Genomic DNA, 19,951 nt, shown 5'->3' on the forward strand with positions numbered 1-19,951 from the left:
TAGAGAAGGTAGTTCTTACATTTCAAATTGTAATACAGTACTATGATGATTTTTGGAGACAGAATTGAAGTAAGAGGAGAAGTTTAATATCAAACATTTCTGTTAATTCCATGAGCTACTAGTACCATCGTTCCAGGGTGCAAATGTTTTAGAGGATAACACTATTTTTGTATTCCCCAGGTCTTGTCTCTATATTGTAGACAATGTCATGGTATCGTTATGGAAACCCTACCCCAGTTAGAGATCAGATGTGAGGTTTTCCTTTCTAAGAACTTCTTATTCTGCTAAACAATGAGACATTATTGGAGGCTCCCTGTTTTCTCTAGATTCTGCCAGGACTCACCCTGATGGTGATACAAAGTGTGAGAGTAGTTTTGCATTTTTAGAATGATTATTCTTTTTATGTGGTTTATTATTTTTGGTTGATGCTGTTTGTCAGACCATCTATATTATGTGAGCATAGAATTTGCTATCAGATCTATCCTTGCCCAAGAGTTAAGAAATAAAGGAATCAAGCATTTCCAAAGAGGAGGAAGTTGTACAAAGATGCTTGCTTATTTTTCTAGGTTTGCAGTCAACCTTAAGCAATAATTCTGAGAGGTATGATCTGTTTCGCATTTCATGCAGATGGGATGTAAACTTTGTAACGCTATGATGACAGTCCAAATGTTGGCTTTGTTAATTATCTCACTGCTGATTTACTTTAGCAAAAATTCCAAACCAAAGTGCTTATCCTACAGGCTCAAACCTCTTCCATTCCTCTCTAGTGCCATAAGTACTCACTGTCCCCAATTAATTTTCCAGATGATGTAACTGTAGCTACTGGAATTAATGGAAACTGATCCCTGTAATGTGATGGTGACTGGTAATCCTTCCTCCAGGGCATGTAGCTTCGGCCCCTGATAAACGTACAGTCTCCTACCAGCCTGCTCAGCTGGATCAGTATTATTACACTAGCCAATTGCCCATCAAGAACAACGGGGAGGGGGAAGGGCCTGGGATGGAGTGCCGCCACCTAACACCCCATGCTGCTGCTGTTCTGCCTCTTGCAGGGAGCAGGGTGGGGGAGCCGAGGCCGGCACTGCTGGCCTGGGGTCCCCCACCCTCTGTCTGGTTCTTGGAGGGGTTTTGAAATCATGGCGGTGCTCCCCCACACTTGGAGCACTCTGATTCGCTGACTCCCTTGCAGTATGGAGCCTCTCCAAGGCGCTCCACCTGCAAACCCCTCAACTTCCACCCCACTTGGGCTCAGGCGTCAGCCATTTAAAGCAGCTGTCCATCTAGGCCTTCTCCTTTTGCCTGTCCCAGACAGGCCGCCTTTTGGGGTACCTACCGTGGCTTAATGCTCTAGACAGCAGCCCAGGTTGATTATGTCAGGCCCACAAGTCCACAGCCCAAGATGCTGGCATGCACCTCTGGCCTCCGCTACTCTCTCTATGCTGGATCCCCAGCCCCATCTCACTGCACAGAACCCTTGGAATGCACCCCCAAATTGTGGGGTGCTTCCCTAGCATCCTCTATAATGGCCTCCTCCCCTTTAAGCCATGCCAAACCTTGCAGCTTAACACAAACTACAAACAGCAGCAAAACACATAACTTATCTCCGTGTCTGCTGGGTTTTGCCTGTCTACAATTTGGGTCTTATGTGCATATCTGGGTGAGTGTATGTTGCCACGTAGCTGCCTGGTCAGAGCACAGCCCTCCTGTGGGCTTGTGGATTCTTGTGCATCCTGAAATGAATCACAAGCTGTGCCCCTCTAGCACTAAGTGCTGTTTATGAGGTGCATCTGTGCGAGAAATGTAGCTTGTAGAGTTGTGCCCCAGCGCTGTGCATTAGTGTGGAAGGGGTGTGGGTGCTTTTTTCACTTTTTGACACAGTGCTTTGCAGTTCCCATTGCCAGATATAACCAGAATTTTCAGTGTTGCCAGCACTGTTGCAGTTGTCCCAGTGCTGGAAAGGGAAGTTTCTCTAGTGCAGAAAATTTTGTCAGAGACTTGCTGTAGAGACTTGTTCAGCGATTCTCTGGAGCATGGGCTTGCAAGTAAATTGAGTGCTGGCTGACCGTCTTCTTTGCCAACAAATTGTTATTATTCAGTTACTTAACTACAGCATAATCTTTATGTGAATAAAGCTGCTTGTGTTTTTTATAGAATAACCTTTTATATAATTTATCTGCAACAATTTTTTCCCTTTCCAAAGTGATTCATGCCTTGTTGAAGATAGGAAAGATATAAAGCATTATTCTGCAGTCACACAAGAAGCCCTATTCATTCACAGTTTATCCTGCGAAACCAATTCCGTATCATCAAGATCGGAGATGGTTTCATGGCAGCAGCTATACAAAGTCTGTCTATAGCTTATCTGAACTGTGGGTTGTTCCAGTGACACAAATGGAACTAAACCACAAGCTAAAAAAGAGTGAAAGCAGCATGTTTCCTCTTGGAGTGCTCAATCTTTCCATTGTTACTATTCATAAATAGTGGGTTTAGTCACCAACATCAAATCAAAAGAAAAGACTACTCACATTGAGTTTGAGACCAGAGTCCCAGATCTTATAACAGAAGGACTCTCATCTTAGGTCCTGTCTTGATTAGGTTTTAAAACTGTGAAGTTAAATCATGTTTGCTAGCTTTAACTAATATGTTCTCCACCCAGAGGCAAGTCATAGCAAGCTGTAATGTAGCATATACATAGTTGATAAGCCACGGGGGAGTTAGAAAAATGCTTTTTCCTCAGTGTGTGTATATATTATAACAGGTTTAATTAAAAAAAAAATTCTTTATGGATGATTAGCCCCAACTACTACTTCCCTTGACTTCTTAGTCAAGAGCTTCCAGCAAAGAAACAACATTCAAAGTTTCCTAGCATATTTTTGGTTTTCAAAATAAATAAATAGTTAGAATTGTTAAATAGAAGGACTTGGACTGTTGTCCAGTTCAAAAGTGGACTTTAAGTTTTTAGAATGAATTATTTGATTATCTCCTTTGTGATATGGGAACAAGAGCAAAAGCAGTTTTGGGCTGTCTGAACAGGAACGTATTAGCATGGAGGCAGGCATCAGTCCTTTTTCAGTGATGAGCCTGTATGCAGATTATGCTGATTCTTAGACATGTTAGTACCAAATAGATACTGAAATATTGGAAAGCGTTTAGAGAAAAGCAATAAACATGGCTAGAGGGACTGGCATATGTAGAAACTATAAGAGCTGAATATGTGTAATTGGCTGAGTGATGATGACTGAAGAAGGACAATTATCCAGAAGTATTTGATGGCATAAACTGCAAGGATGGAGAAGAACTATGTAGTTTGGCACAAGGAGCTTAACTGGGAAGATGAGGATGACAATGGAAAGATAAAATATTGGCTGGATGTCAGGAAAAATTCCTTAACACCAGCATCTTTCAGACTGTGGAATAATATTTTAAACTAGACTGGAATGGGTGTGGAAGAGAGCCTGATGATAGTGAAGGGACATACTTTGGGAGAATTTACTTTCAGAAATCCGATCAGAGGGACATGTAGTATCACTAGTACATAAATAATGCTAATATAGGACATCTCTTCTCCAAGAGCCTAGGAAGGTTGAGGATATCTCAGAAGAAATTTACAGATGTCTTTAAAGTCACAGGTGCCAGCTGTTAGGGCTCAGGCCTTGCAGTGCCAACAGAGGTGACCCAACACAAACACAGAAAGGACATAAGAGCTTCCACAGTTCATTCCCCATCATAAAGGGGATCTGGAAACTAAGGGATAAGACAGCTAGTGAATGGAATTAGAAGGCCAGGCGGAGAACTCAAAACTACAACTCAGCAGATTTGAAATGAAAACCTGGGCTTTGCTGTCTGGGTGACCCAGAAACCCATGACACTGGAGAGGACTCTTGAAATAGCAGACAGTAACTTGTTGTTTCTTGTGACACAGAGGTCCTGGAGAGGACACAGGAAGGGGATTTAAGTGAGCCTTTCCTGATTTTTTTTTTCAATATTTACATTTTCAGGCTTCTGGAGTCCTGTATTTTGACAGGAGACCAGAGCAGAGCCATGGGTTTGCAGACAGAAACTTATGAGCATTTTGCTGTTGTTTGGGGTCACTGGAAAAGAGGACATGAGCAATCTTCCAAGTCTTCCCCCAGCTGCAGTCTCTCCCTGCTGGCTTAAGAAGCTGTGTCCCCAAATATGAGGGGCTGATCTGCACAGGCTGCCTTTGAAACTGGAAGCAGCATAGCCATATCTATGCAGATCCAGTCTCAGTAGTTTGGAGCAGGCTGACTGATGCTGGCACCTAGCAGCACTAATTAGCCTGCCTAGAGTGCTCTGGATGTGGCCACACTGCTTCTGGTTTAGGATCCCTGATTAAAGGGTGTGCAGGAGTGCAGGGGAAGGTGGGTGCACGCACATGTATGTGTATGTGTCAGCTCCTATTTTTCCTCTCTGTTTTGCCTCTTTTCAGGAAGACCAGAAAGTTTATCTGTACTTGAGGGAAACTTAGGATGTGATGTGGAACAGGCATGTCTTACTGCAAGACAGCAGGAGAGAAAAACTGGCTACTGATTTGGCTGAGCCCGCTGGGAGGGATTTTGGTCTTATTCCACCTGTATCAGTGTCGGATGGGAGGGACTGCCCCAAGGACCAGGGATGCTTAGACCTGTTGGAGATCAACAAGGACAAGCTTTCTTGTTTCAAAACATCTAGTAGCTTTTCAAGAGAAAAAGGGTAATTTTTTTTGGGGGGGGACACCAATAATGTGCTGCCAGTGTGCTGAATCAGCAAAGCATGTATGAATGTGAGCTGATGGGACTTTCACATACATGACATTTGTGACTTTGCTGTGGGAGACTGAAGCATGCCTCTCTTGGCATAGTTAGCACCCCAAGGTTTGAAATCTACTATTCCTTTTTTTATCCCAGGGCATCCTGACTCACTGCTTTGGCTGCAACACACCCCATGCCTGGGATCATACTTCTGTATGTCCCTCCTCTCCCTGGGGCACTTTGGGGCCAAGGCCAGCTGGCATAGATCAGAGCAGGCAGAGGATTGACAACAAGGGGAGGTCCAGCATGGGATTTTGCCCAGAACGTTCAGCAGGCAGGTGGCTGCCTGCTAGACACTAACATCCAAGTGCGGGTGCTTCCTAGCTCTTCTTTTTGAATGCATAACCATTGGGATGGTTTATATAATTGAAAGACAATAAGAAGACTAACTCCACCAACCATTATTTTGCCCAGTCACGCTGAGGAGATGTCAGTGTGGCATCTGGTAATGACATGTAGTGATCCCCAAGCTATAGCTTCAGAACAAGAAGCTGGCCAGCAGCAACATTAACTGGAATGGTTACTTAAATATTTAGTGGTGGGATGAAACTTTATCTAGTATCGTTTACAAAATACAGTTCAATGTGACTTAATTGCAATTTGATGATATGTAATGAAATATGTCTGTAGATAGATACAATGTGGTCAGAATTTAAGTTGTGGTTTGTCTTGGTTATTCAGATAGTCATGAAAGATGAACGATATCTGCGGACCTTGCATTCAAGATTTCCTGTTTTTATTAATGGAGTTAAACTGAGCTTGCTGGTAACAAACTTTGTTTGAATGTTATGCTGAGGCTGCAGGGGGAGGCTGCTGCATTAATTGAGGATGAAAACCAGTTTCCACTCCTAGATTTCACAGGCTAATGACAGTGAAAGGTTCACATTCTAGTGTTGGTGCCTACCAAGATGAATTGTTAATTCTTTTCTGTTGTTTGTGAATTGTAAGAAAGTGACAACCAATTATTTTTTCATGAAGATGTTGCAATGCTCCTGTAACCAGTCACAGGCCAGTGGGAACTGAGGACATTCAGGAGATATCTACCACATGGTTTCAGACTGTAGAACTACAGTTTCAGTGCACAGTACTTTACAAGTCAGAGACTGACAATCCTGCAGACTAAAGCCCACTTCCTTACTGTTCTTTTCCTTGTCTTTTTTGTAAATGTATCAAACTAATGGGGGAAAAACCGAGCATTAATAGAATATTAAGACTTTAGGATGAAGCATGTGAATCAAGGCATGGTTTGGTTAAGGCTGATCATGCCCCCTTATTTTGCTTGTATACATCTTGATATGTTTGTCAGTTATTGAAATCAAGGGTTCCCACACTTTTTGGATCAACAGGACTCTGTCAACCCACACAATATCTTATGGAGCCACTATGCTCTGTTATCATCAGATTTAATTGAAAACACTGTACAGAGTCTGTAAGTGAAAATAAAGTACACAGCTGCGAAACTGTGCTGTCATCCCTCCCAAACACCCCCCTCCCCCCATCAGAAAGTCACAGGGGCATCTCTCAAAACATCCCCCTCAAACACTCCATCTGGAACAGCTGGTTTCACCCCTCCCAAATATTCCTCCCTCCTTGTGCAGAAGGAGGAGTGGGGGTGGGGGCATGGGAAAGAGGAGGGGGGAAGGAAGGGAGAGTGCCACATTGTGGGATCCTCTGGGGCATGGGATTTGGTGTAATTCTGTGGATCAGCTGTAGATCAGTTACCATAGCGTCATGGACTACCTGTGTTCTGCAGCTTAGCTCGGGAACAACTGCTTGATGATACGATATACAATTATTCTAATATTATAAGAGCCCAAGTCTGTCTGTCTGTCCATAACACTTTATTCACCCTGTGATTGGGTGACAAACAGCTAGAGTGCTCCAAGTGTGGAGGAGCACTGCCTTGACTCTGAAGCCACGCTGAGGACCGGACAGAGGGTAGGGGAGGCAGGACAGCAGCAGCATAGGGCATTAGGTGGCAGCACTCCATCCTAGGCCCCCTCGTCATTCTTGACAGGCAGTTGGCTAGTGCCGAATAAAAACATTAGAGTCCTGCATTTAACAATCTTAAAATGAACAAATGGAAAAAATGAAGACTGTTTGTTAAGCTTAACTGAAGAGGTTACCTCTTTTGCTTCTCTTGAATGGCATTGGCCACATTGCATTTCCAGTAGTTTTTCTTTGCTTGAGATGTACCTATGTGTAAAATGCACCTCTCCCATAAAAGGAATGAAATTGTAATTGAAAGCTGGTGAACCTTTACTACAATCATTCCAGTTATTTAGCATTATGTAGCTTTAGTACATGAGATGCACCATAATTTTACAGCTCCTTTTTCAGGAAGAAAAAGTACCTTAAGCACCAGAAAATATGGTAGTTCATCAGACTTTCAGCCTTTTTCCATGTGCAGGGTGGGCAGCTCCCTGAAATAGTCAATGTTATTTTTGCTCAGTTAAAGAGATGGGGGTGCTCAAAAAAGCTGTGGAGTGTGACAAGCAACTGAAAAGAGCCTGTGGAATAGAAATGTACAGGTATTACAGATGTAAGGTAAACTTTAGGCTAGCTCTTCAGCTTTTTCATCATGTGTTCAGCTAACTGTTTTTAAAAAGAGCAAGATAGCTCATATGTGCTTACAGTGCAAATGCCACAAACCAATTCTTGTTGACCTCAAAAGCACTACTTACAAATTAAGCATGCCTGCTAGTTCATTTAGGAATTCAGCAGGTACTTCCTTGTTAGCTCCTAATTAAGAAAGGTCCTGTTGGTATTCCGGGTCCTGGCAGATGCAATTCATCTATCAACTGGTTGCTACCATGTTGTTTGGCAGCTAAGCCACTTGATGGATAGACCCACACACCTCTAAAGACCAAGAGTACATACTCAGCTGCACACTCAAAGCTTGGCCTCTGCATTGAAAGCTGCCCTGTGGCTGCACAGCTCTGGTCTGCAACCAGAATTACTTCACTTATGCAGAGGAGGATAAGAATTCTGCTGCCAACCAGCAGCCAACTGCAGGACATGCTGGCCAGCTAAGTTGTGGTTGCCAGCTGAATCTGTCATCTGTAGCTTAAACTGTAGTTGATACAAGGCCATGCACCAGGGGTTAAATAAGCTGTCCTATGTCAGTATTAACTAATGTATGTACTTTCTCTAGTAATTGTACTGACTCTTTTTTTCCCCCCCTTATTGTAGGTACCTCCCTTGCTGGAGCTGGATCATTCAGGCATCTTGTGGACTCTTCATTCTCACGTAGCATCAGATTACTACCCGTGTCTTTCTGCATAGAACATCTCTCTCTATTGCCCCAAACCAGGACAAAGACAAAAAATAAGGGGAAAAGAAATAATTGTTTTGTCACATTTTTGTTTGAGAGCTGCTTTAAGTTCTTTAGTGCCTCTTAGTGCAACTGCCTGCATTGTGAGAAGAGAAGCACTGGATGTTGTATCTATGGTCAGCAAGGTCATGTCTTTTTGGGGGTACAACCTTAAGGAATACTATGTAGTCAAGTTGCCTTAGATCAAACCTTGTGTGTGTTGCACTGGCCACTAATTCTACTGCAGCTACTGTAAAACTTTAGGTATCTCAGTCAATAGTTTCCACTGTAGTTTGCAGTTATTTTCTGAACTGAAGAGAGGATACTCTCATTTTAATGATTTTATTCAGCATGGCTTGGGCTTGAGGCAGTGTGGGGGACCGATTTTAGTTGAATTCCTGGTGAATTTCCCAGCCCTTGCAACTACACGGGATCCATGCTATGGCAGCAGGCTACAAACTTGTGGTCACGACAGTGAACTGCTACAGCAGCGTTGTGGTAGAGTGCCACTTTCAGCACACAGTGCATTACTGCCCTGGGGCCTGCCACGCAGTCAAGCAGGGCCTGGCATGCATCGTGGCCCACCGCAGCATTTGTGCAGAGCTGCTTCGAGTCCCAGCATCCCACAGCAAAGGTACAGATCTAGGCACTAAACTTCCTGCTCCTGAGAATGGGCCAGCTTTGCCTGGAAATGAGGACTACCACCAAATCCTCTCAAGTAACCCACGGCTCAAAAAGGGTTCTTCACAACAAACCTCCTGCAGTCTCAAAGATATCACTGGGGAAGCAATCAATCTTGCCAGTGGCAAAACAAAAGAATTCTCATTTGACAAGCTGAGAAACTCCAGCCATGTAACCCATCGAAAGGGAAGGAAGGTTAGGTCCGAAACGTTCAGCAGGCGCTCATTTGATTTTGATTTGATTTACGGGCACTTAAGCAATGATGAGAACTGTCCTCCTTTTGGCTTGCTGCAGAATCCCTTGCCTGGGGAGAAATGGCAGGAGACAAGTAATTCTCCAGAGGGACACATAGGCCCTTTTTCTTCCCAGACCTTTTCTGAAGAGAGCTTTATTACTCAGATTTTAGAAAAGCACAAGCTGGACACCTCTTCTGGTGGGGACATTAAAGTGTGTTTGGACATTCTGCTGAAATGCTCAGCAGACTTGAAAAAATGTACAGATATAATAAAGCACTGCATCAAAAAAAAATCTTCAGATGGTCTTGGTGGGGGAAACAGTAATGACCCCCTGGCCAACTCTGAAATGATCTATATGAATTTGATGTCAAGGTTTTCTTCCTACCTGAAAAAGCTGCCCTTTGAATTCAGGCAGTCTGGACATGCAGAACCCAGTGACCTGGCCGAATTGCTGAATAACCTGCACAGTTTGCAACAGACACCCTTTTCCCCAGTATTTGGTGATGAGCAGCCACCTCGTTATGAGGATATTGTACAATCGTCATCCTCCAGGACCGACCACTCCTTTAGTGTAGAACGGCAAGATGATCCTCATGAGATCAGTACAAGTTGCATTGCCAAATCCATCCAAACTAACACGGTAAGCTTTACCTCAAACTCCCTACACAGCACCCCCCAGGAGCACACCCGAAGAGCTGTGAAAAATGTTTGTGCTCTACCTCAGTTGTCAACTGCAAGCCCCTCTGACTGCATGTCTTCCACAGAACCTCTGTACATTGTGGAAGAGTCAGATGGGGAAATAACACCAGGCAAGGTAAAGAAGGCAGAGAATAAAGGGAACTGGGAGAGTTTAGGGAGCAGGCAACAGAAAACTGGAAGTTCAGATCCTGCTGGAGACCTTAAAGCAGCACCTGCTGGAGTGCAAGATGAAGATCTTGCCCATACCTCTGAGAAAACAGTCTTGATAAAACCAGCCTCAGATTCTCTTCTGGATGATACCTCTAAGAGGGAGCAAGCAGAATCTAAGGCAACGAACCAGGATGAGATAGATAAGCTGCTCTTGGACCTGGAACATTTCTCACAAAAGATGGAGAACACCCTGAGGGAGCCCATCACTAAGGAGAATGATCCTGCATGTATTAAGGAGTTCAGCCACCAGGGTGGGCAGGCAATACCCCTCGCTCTTGAAACCAAAGGAAAACTTGCAGACAAAAGCCCTACTTCCCCTTTGTCAAAGATCATGGAAACCAACGGCCATAAAATGGAGGAAGATGACAAAGTTCTTTTACTGCGTATTCTGGAAAGTATTGAGGACTTTGCCCAGGAACTGGTCGAATTTCAAATGGGCAAAGGCAGTTTATCCAAAGAGAAGGAAGTGATGCAGATTCTTCAGGAAACTCTGACACCCCCCTCACAGTCCTTCCCAGCTGTGCAGAGAAGCTACACTGAAGCTGCACCCAAAGATACTGTCCCAGCCTTGATTCAGCAGGCCCCAGAGGTGATCAAGGTAAGACATTTAGGCCCTTGACCAAATATTTAGAGAGGGAGAGAGAGAGAGGCACTGAAAACTCAGAAATATTATATTTGGGATGAATGAATATGCTGAAGTTTGCTCCAGTGTGAAAGTATATGCCAGACTTGCATGTCTTAAGAAAATAGATTTAACATAATTCCTTCTGCCTCTGAGCAGAGTCAGCAGGTCTTCATTGCCATGCTTTCTGCAGCTCCCAGAGTAGGTTTATTCCTTAGGAATGGGACAAAAGATGGCAAGGTGTAATGTTCTCTCCTCCTCTCAGCACAGAGCCAGCATGGAGTCTGGTATTCCTACAGTGGAGATTTGGGAGCAAGGAGCCCAGCACTCAGGCAGCCAGTTTCCCTGCATGTTAGCCATGGAACCAAGAATGAGTCTGCCCAACACCTGGAAACCTGTTGCATGAACCAGCCTCATAGCTTTGCATTTAATATTAAAAGACCAAATTTTCAAAAGAACTCAGAGCCAGATTTCCCAGCACTCAGCATGTGGTCATGGCCTGGCTTTCCAAAGCACATCATCTGGTTAAGTCCCCCAGTCAGGCCCAGATTTCCCCAACTACTCAGCCAGTGGCCCCCTCCCAGTGCTGCAATTGCAGATGATCAAAAGAGCTCTGACTGCAGGGTGCTTCTAAATTTCTGTGCTCTCCTGAAAACACAGCCATTAACTGTTGTGGTGAAAACACTGCAAGGGGTGACATCTTTTGGCACAAGGCCCTTTCTGTATTTCTTTGGGGAGCTCTGCACATAGGAAACCTGGCTGCTACCACTCAAGGAAGAAGGTGGGCTCTTCCCTGCAAGAGAAAAGAATTATGCTCCAAATATTTCTTCCTTTCCTTTTGCATCTTTATTTATTTACAAAGCAAGAGCAATGGAGAAAATCCTAGCTTCTTCTAGACTGTGAACCTGAAGCAAAAGCGTGCTTGATTTAGCATGACAGTGAGTTTCCTATGATGCTGTAGTGCTGTTACCAACATTATGTGCCGTGTTTCTATGGCATTATATGGATGCAGCTAGCAACACTTCTTGGGAAATATAAAAGACTTTACAGGTGTCATTATATGAAGCCAGGATTCCATGCAAGTCCTCATTCATTTGTGCAGCACTACTCACTCCTTTTAACTGAAGAATCTGGTAACCTACCCATCCCCTATGCTAAAAGCTTCAAAATTGTCCTTATTTAGCTACATAAGAGGAAAAAAATGAAGATAAGTCAAATAGAAACTCAGGACATCCATTATAGTTTTTTTTTCTTTTTCTTTAGGGAAATAAACATATTTTATTACAACCCTCTCAAAACCTGAGAAGAAAAAACAATTTAGTTCAGATCCTTAGCAGGCATTAATTGCTATAGCTACATTAAAGTCTCTGTTGACTTATACCAGCCAAAGAACAAGCCTTTTGTTGCAAAAAAGCAATTAAAATCATCAAGTATAAAAAATACAGTTACTTATTACCTCATTTCCAGCACTAAAGCCTTAAAAAAAAAAAAAAAGGAAATGAACACAGGTTTCTTAATTCTTAACAAGCATATAGAACAGATGCACACTACCAATATAGGCAAAGCAGGTAGCACCCCATATTAAGACTGCCTGCCCGTTCCCATTGTAGGCTCTCGTTTTGTGTATAAGTTTGCCAAACATTAACTGCATGGCCTGAAATTTTCCATACCACTTCTTTGCCTCAGGCTGAATTTTGTTTAAATTTTGAGCTGGAATGATGTATTTGTTTCAGAGAATAAAGCTAGGAAATAGTATGTTGTTTTGGAATGGAAAAAAGAGTGCTGGTAATAATTATGTCTGAAAAGCTGTAACACCCTCAGGTCTTAGAACAGGGAATTAAGATTTGGCAGGAATATGACCGTGAAAGAGGTGTCTTTCGCAGTCTCTATGAAAATGTCTTTGTGACAGCTGCCCCTGGGGCGTGAACCTATGAAACCCCCTGGTAGCCATGTGACTCCTGCTCAGCTCAGTCTCTATTGCAGCTCTCCCTTAATTGCTCACCCACCATGCCTTGTTTTTACCAGAAGTTGAATAAAGGAAGCTGCCCACAGGCCTGAGTGTTAGCCGTTGTCCACTTGCAGTACTACTGAGTCTCTCCTGGACCCTCAAACACTTTGATTCAACACTTAAGCTCAGTATACCCTCTCAGCTAGCCTGTGGCACTGCAGGGCCCCTGTAGCTTTGAGCTCTACATGCATATCTATGTCCCTCCAGGGCACCTGTAACTTTAAGGGCTCAATGCGTGGCTCTGTTTCCTCCCCTATGCCACATCCTAAGTCTCACAGATGTTCTGTCTTTTTGATTTAACTATTTATACACTTGGCCCCTTGGGCTGTCACTCGGCCCCACATGCAGCAACCCCTCCTCTGGGCTCTTGGACCTCCCTGGTCTGGCTTAGCCCACTCTGGGCTTTTGGACTCTGGCCTAGCTCAGCCCATCCCTGGGCTCTTGGACCTTCTGCTTTGGGTCTCAGCCTTTTTCTAAGCTCCAGAATCCCTTGCTGGGCCTCACCCTCATTCTGAGGGCTCCCGGTTCTCTAAACAGGCCTTGAGCTTGCCCCAGCAGGCAGGCTCAAAGCTAAACTACCAGTGTAACTTAAATGAACAAGAACCATCTCAGCCATCTGGCAGACACCTCAAGCCTTCCAGGGGTTTAACATAAAACAAAGACCGCTTGCATGTAAACCCAGTCTTTCTCAGTCCAAGGAACTTGCCTCTGTCCTGGCCTTCAGATTTGGTGTGCAACACCCAGGTCCCTTCAGGAGCCCTGCAGCCAGGAGCATCTCACTTTGTGGTTGCTGGGGAAAGACTGACTGACCAATGCAGACTCTGGGCTTATATTAAGTCTGAGCCCTCTTCTCATCAGGTGAATCCTTCATTAGCTCCCCCCTGCCACCTGCAAATAGCCTCTCAGGCTGCTTGCTCTCTTAAAGCAGCAACATCCCAGTGCCCTGTTAATCTCCAAATATGATCAGATGTTAAGCCTTTGATAAAATCTCCGTTCACCTGTGCTCAGTAGAGGTTTCCTTGATGTTAGCAGTGAAAATCTCATACCTCTTAGTTCTGACCAGATACCACATGCATATTCCTCACCAAACATCTCAGCCTAGGACTGTAGGGCCAAACGTGGACTTCTCCTGTTATTCCTATGCTTGTTTGCTTCATTATTTGGTGAGCTTGGAGCCATGACTGACTGCCCCACTAGTGGCCAGGTGATGTGGAAGAAGTTACCTAATTTAAATGAAGAAGAGACAGGAACTCCACCTGGACATCTGGGGGCAAATGTTGGATGGAGAAGATAAGGACAAGGAAGTTAGATGAGCAAGACTGTGACCAGAGGCTGGGAAGAGAGAAAATCTGGGACTAGGAGTTGGGGAGGTGTGTGGAGGGGGAGGCTGAGTCAAGATGCTATACAAGGAACTGGGAACAAGTGGGTGTTGAGGAAGACTGAGATTAAATGAGCTGGAATGGGGGATAATGTGACTAGCTGGTTAAGACAACTAGGACAGAAGACCCCTAGACTGAGAATAAGGAGGTGGGGGTGGGAAGACAAATCTGATGAAGTACAGGGTATAAAACTGGGACTAACTGGGCAAAGAGATTGCAATAAGGACTTGGGGGGTGAAAGGCACTGAAAATGGATGAGAAGCCAGGGAAGGGTTATAGGGCTAGGAGCAAGTGGAGCCAGAGAAGGTTGGCAGAGGATGACAGGGTGACTTGAGAAAAAGAAGCAGAATCATAGAATTATAGAAAATGAGGGTTGGAAGGGACCTCAGGAGGTCACATCTAGTCTAACCCCCTGCTCAAAGTAGGACCATCCCCAACTAGTTCATCCCAGCCAGGGCTTTGTCCAGCCAAGCCTTAAAAACCTCCAAAAATGGAAATTTCACCACCTCTGTAGGTGGGTTGAGATGGAAGGTTGGTGGGGACCTGGGACTGGCTAGTGATGGGGAGGGGGAGTAGCTGGAAATGACTGAGTAAGGATACTGTGGTTGAGAACAGGGAGACGGATCAGAATGGGAAAACTGAATGGCAACTGGGACTGGCTAGGTTAGGGCGTTTGAGAATAGGACAAGAAGCTGGGATGGAGAAGAACAAGACTAGGACAGGGACAGAGGTTAGAGTTAAAGTAGGAAGTGTCACGCTGCCAGAGGAGAAGTGTCTGTGCCCATTATATCACACTTATCCACTTGTGAAGTGTTGGTTCATGCAGAGGATGACAACCTACTACCACTACCAGCTGCTCTGTTAGCTGAACTGGCAGTCTGTGCATTATACACGAAGAGTTCAACCCTGCCATTGAATGATGCAGGTATTGTTACAATGTCACAAAATAGAATGTCTTTTTTAAATTGCTTTTTAAAAAAGTGAAGTGAATTAACACAGATCATCCATGTGTGAAGAACACTGTTAAGGTGACAGTGATGAGGACTATCAAAAATCCAGTAAAGAAATTAATAATTGTATTTTCAGTGCAGAGTTTGGCTGGGGTGGTGTGAGTACTAACATGCACATTTAATGGCCTGAGTTTGCAAGTTCGAAGCCATAGCAGAAGCGTTCACAGTGCGGCCTGTCAGATTCCAGTGAGTCCGAATTCTGCTAAATACCTTGTTACAAGGACACAAAAAAGGAAAGGAAAGGGGCAGAGTTTGGATAGTGTGGAAGTACACTGAACAACGAGAAAAAAGCAATATAGTCACTGCTCATTAAGTAAGTGCTATGCATACTGAATTGAGTTGCTGGTCCTGTGGAAAAACACCATATGATCATGTCATTACGGAATGTTTCATAATGAATAAAAACAAAGGGGCTGAAGTAGAGTTGCCCAGGCAACCTGGATTCTTTCTTTTCTTTAACCTTGAATGTTTTATTTTGCAACCCTTGTGATATTCTTTTAATACATTGTTTGTGTATATGTGTACTTCAGTAAAAAATGATATGCATTTTTTTGACATCACAGTAAGTTTAACTCTGATGCCAAATAATTTTATTCTTTCATTCAAAATGTAAATACTGGTCTCTTTAACACAGCCCTTTTGAAGCATGGATATTTTGCATTCATGTATTAATGTATATCGAGTTAGTGGAAACATAAATGAATTGGTATTATTTTCTGTATAAGAGTAAATAATACATATACATAAGAAAATGAATAATATAGATAGAAGAATAAAAAATAAAATACTAAATAATGAGGCCCCTACTATCCATATATAGTAGAAAAGAAAAAAGTTGAGATTTGTGCTGGAAAATTAGAAATAACCCAAAGCATTCCTACTCTATCGGTGTGTCTACATGTGTGCTTTACTGCACATTAGATTAATTTTAATGCTCAGTAAAGCATCACTGTCTACACGTGCACTGCAATTAATGTGCAGTCGATTAATTTACTTCAGTGGAGGATAGTTCTGTCAGACACAGGTACTATCCTACACTACAGTAGATTAGTGAACTTAAACGCACATGTAGATGGTGATGTCAGGATTAGCTCAAATCAAAGTATATTAATTTGCATTAATTGCACGTGTAGATGTGCCCCATGAGACCAAAAACTTGACTACTACTGCTCTTGTAAATTCAATTGCTGTTGAGATGTTACAGCAATCTACTTGGGTTTGGAAACAGCTGGGGATGCGGCCATTTTAATGTCCACCATAAGACACAGTCACAGGTGCAGAGTATTTGGGTTGCAGATGAGTCTGGTGACAATGGTTTATTCATCCAAATTTTATCAGGATTAGGTCCCCAGCTTCTGGTGTAGGTGAGCTTCTGGCTGATGATGATCAGGGACCCTGGTTTTCCCTGATAAAAAATCACAAATTCTCTGATTAAAAAAATCACAAATTCTCTAATAACCCTCCCAAATCTGTAATTAAAATTAAAGGCCCCCCACAACCCCCTGGCCCTGTTTGTGCCTCTCACTCCCCACCCGTAGCTGCCACAGCCTTGCTGGTGCCCCTCACCCACAGCCCCTGCTCCCCCAACCCTGCTGGAGGGGGCCCCCAGCTGCCAGGGTACAGGGCCAGGGACCCAGATCCACAGCCTCCTGCCCCTGGCAGGAGGTGGTGGCTGCAGCAGCAGAGCAGAGCAGAGCCTGGCTCCCCGCCGTGTTGTGCCTGCCAGGCTGCAGAGGCCCCAAGGGAGGGCAGCAGGGCAGGAGCCCGTGCCTGCAGTGGGCAGCTTGTGCCCATCCCCACCCCTGCCCTGCACACAGTTTTCATAGATTTTCATAGATTTCATAGACATTAGGGCTGGAAGGGACCTCAGGAGATCATCGAGTCCAGCCCCCTGCCCAAAGGGCAGGAAGTCAGCTGGGGTCATAGGATCCCAGCAAGATAAGCATCCAATTTACTCTTGAAGGTGTTCAATGTAGGTGCTTGAACCACCTCCGCTGGCAGACTGTTCCAGACCTTGGGGGCTCGGACAGTAAAGAAATTCTTCCTTATGTCCAGCCTGAAACGGTCTTGCAGGAGTTTGTGACCGTTCGACCTCGTCATCCCTTGGGGCACTCTGGTGAACAGACGTTCCCCCAGATCCTGGTGGTCACCCCTGATAAACTTATAGGTGGCCATCAGATCACCCCTGAGCCTGCGCTTTTCCAGGCTAAAGAGTCCCATGGCTCTCAGCCTGTCATCGTAAGATCTGTTTTCCTGACCTCTGATCATGCGCGTGGCTCTCCTCTGGACTCTCTCAAGCTTCTCCACAGCCTTTTTGAATTGTGGAGCCCAAAACTGGACGCAGCTGCGGCCTCACCAAGGCTGAGTACAAGGGGAGAATGACGTCCCGGGATTTGCTCGAGAAGCATCTATGGATGCACGCCAGCATTTTGGTCGCTTTACTAGCCGCAGCATCGCATTGCAGGCTCATGTTCATCTTGTGGTCAATGATGACCCCCAAGTCTTTTTCTTCTGTAGTGCTAACCAACATAGCACTGCCGAGCCTATAAGGGTGCTGCAGGTTTTTCCTCCCAAGGTGGAGAACCTTGCATTTTTCGGTGTTAAACACCATGAGGTTCTCGTCTGCCCATTTGCTGAGCTTGTCCAGGTCAGCCTGGATCACCCGCCTATCTTCTGGCGTGGATGCTTTGCCCCAAAGTTTGGTGTCATCGGCGAACTTGGCCAGTCCACTCCTGACAACAATGTCCACATCGTTAATGAAGATGTTGAACAGTATGGGTCCCAGGACAGAGCCTTGAGGGACCCCACTGGTTACAGGGTACCATGATGAGTGACTGCCATCAATCACAACACTCTGGGTCCGACCACGAAGCCAATTTCCCAGCCAGCAGATCGTGGTGGAGCCAAGGCCACAACTGGGCAGTTTGGCCAAGAGGTGATCATGGGATACCAGATCAAAAGCTTTTTTGAAGTCAAGATATATGACATCAATCTCTTCTCCCTTATCCAGGTGATAGGTCACCTGGTCATAGAAGGAAATAAGATTGGTCAAACAAGACCTACCCGCAACAAACCCGTGCTGGCTATCCCTTAGAATGTTAGCCTGGGCCAGTCCATCAAGGATGGCCTCCTTAATAAACTTTTCTAAGATCTTCCCCGGGATAGAAGTCAGGCTAATGGGCCTGTAGTTAGCCGGATCCACTCTCCTCCCTTTCTTGAAGATCGGCACCACATTGGCCTTCTTCCAGTCTTCGGGCACTACACCAGAGCGCCAGTAGTTTTCAAAGATCTGTGCCAGGGGGTGGGCTATGACACTCGCCAGCTCCTTGAGTACCCTGGGGTGCAGGTTGTCAGGGCCAGCTGACTTGAAGGTATCCAGCTTCTCAAGGTGTTCCTTCACGAGGTCAGCATTGATGGAGGGTAGGGGATTCCCCTCACCCAGATTTCCCTGTCCCATAGCAGGCATGGGCATCCCGTGTGACTGATGAAAGACTGACGCAAAGTACCTATTTAATAGGTTGGCTTTTTCCTGGGCGTCAGTTGTCAGTTGCCCCATCTGGTTTAGCAGGGGTCCAACATTGCCCTTGCTTTTCCTCCGGCTCCCCACATACCTGAAAAAGAACTTTTTGTTGTCCTTGATGCCTGAAGCTAGTTGGAGTTCAGTTGCAGCCTTGGCTTTCCTGGTTTGCTCCCTGCAGGACCGGACCAGCGCAGAGTAATCCTCCTTGGAGGTGAATCCCGTCCTCCATCCTTTGTAGGCTTTCCTTTTTAGCCACAGTAGGTCCACTAGGTCTCTGGAGAGCCAGGGGGGCTGCTGTGCCTTCTTGCTGCCTTTCCTCCGTGTTGGAATAGATTTAGCTTGTGCACTGAGGATCGCTTCCTTGAGAAGCAACCACTCTTCTTGAACTCCCATCTCCCTGGGGTCATGGTCCCTGAGGGCCTGACCGACTAGCCTCTTGAGCTTGTCAAAGTCGGCTTTTCTGAAGTCAAGGACTTCTGTGTTGCTGACTGACTTGCCAGCTTTACGGCGGATGGTGAAGGTGATCAGCTCGTGGTCGCTGTCACCAAACTTCCCATCAATCACTAGGTCGCCGATTAGGTCATCCCCCGTAGCCAGTACCAGGTCAAGCAGCGCTTTGCCTCTCGTTGGCCCATAGACTTCTTGGGTCAGGTAGAGGTCATCCACGCACGAGAGAAAGCTTTGCGCCCGCTCAGATTTAGCTGAGTGATCTTCCCACGAGATGTCCGGGTAATTGAAGTCACCCATGACAACCAAGGTCCTGGAGCAAGCAGCCTCAGTCAGTGTCCGGGCGAACTCCTGGTCAAGCTCGGGACTTTGAGTGGGAGGTCTGTAGTAGACTCCCACCGTTGTGTCCCCTGTGCCGAATTCCCCACGATTTTTTACCCAGAGGGTCTCTAGCTGTCCATGCCGGTCGCCAACATCAGCTTGCAGGGACATGTAGCTTTCCTTCACATAGAGAGCTACACCCCCGCCCCTTTTGTCAACACAACAAAAGTTTTGAGGGTTGCAGGTTCCCCCTGCCCTCTGGGAGTGCACACTGTGGTGAGGAGCTAGCCCCACTCTCTCCGGCCATTGGACGAGCCACCCTCAGCCCCATCCCATGCCCTGCTGGGGTCCTGCAGCCATGCACTGTGGCCCTGGACCCCAAGCCCCATGCACCTTCCGGTTGGGTAGCAGCCCCAGCCCTACCCAACTCCTTTCCTACAGGGGCCTCAATTCCTCCCCCCCACTTACATGCAGGAGTTGCTTTCCAGGCTGCCTGGCAGCCATGTGCATGCATGTATGCACCCATGCACATGGCACCCCCTGCCTGACCACCCTCCTTCCGCTCCATCCCAGCCCCTGAAAGCTGGAACTCTCAGCCTGCAGGTAGCTCCTTGCAAAACTGCAAAATCTGTGGGTTTCTCCGTTAAAATGTGAAATCTGTTATATTCCAGTAAGGAGGCAAAATTCACATTTT

General features: G+C 45.5%; 1 protein-coding gene across 3 annotated transcripts in view; it reads left to right on the forward strand.

Annotated features, from left to right (window-relative positions):
- Positions 1-19,951, forward strand: part of PPP2R3A (protein phosphatase 2 regulatory subunit B''alpha) — an 82,124-nt gene that overhangs the window by 12,093 nt on the left and 50,080 nt on the right. For 2 of the 3 annotated variants that reach the window (XM_090055504.1, XM_090055503.1), the window contains exon 2: positions 8,004-10,548. The exons of the other annotated variant lie outside the window; for it this stretch is intronic. In XM_090055504.1, the coding sequence (XP_089911630.1) occupies positions 8,566-10,548 (1,983 nt within the window). In that variant the 5' untranslated portion in view covers positions 8,004-8,565. The remainder of the gene's footprint in view (positions 1-8,003; positions 10,549-19,951) is intronic. 3 annotated transcript variants of the gene reach the window in all.

This window comes from Crocodylus siamensis, chromosome 6, assembly GCF_052110815.1.
Source record: "Crocodylus siamensis isolate JL-2025a chromosome 6, ASM5211081v1, whole genome shotgun sequence".
Lineage (NCBI taxonomy): Eukaryota > Metazoa > Chordata > Crocodylia > Crocodylidae > Crocodylus > Crocodylus siamensis.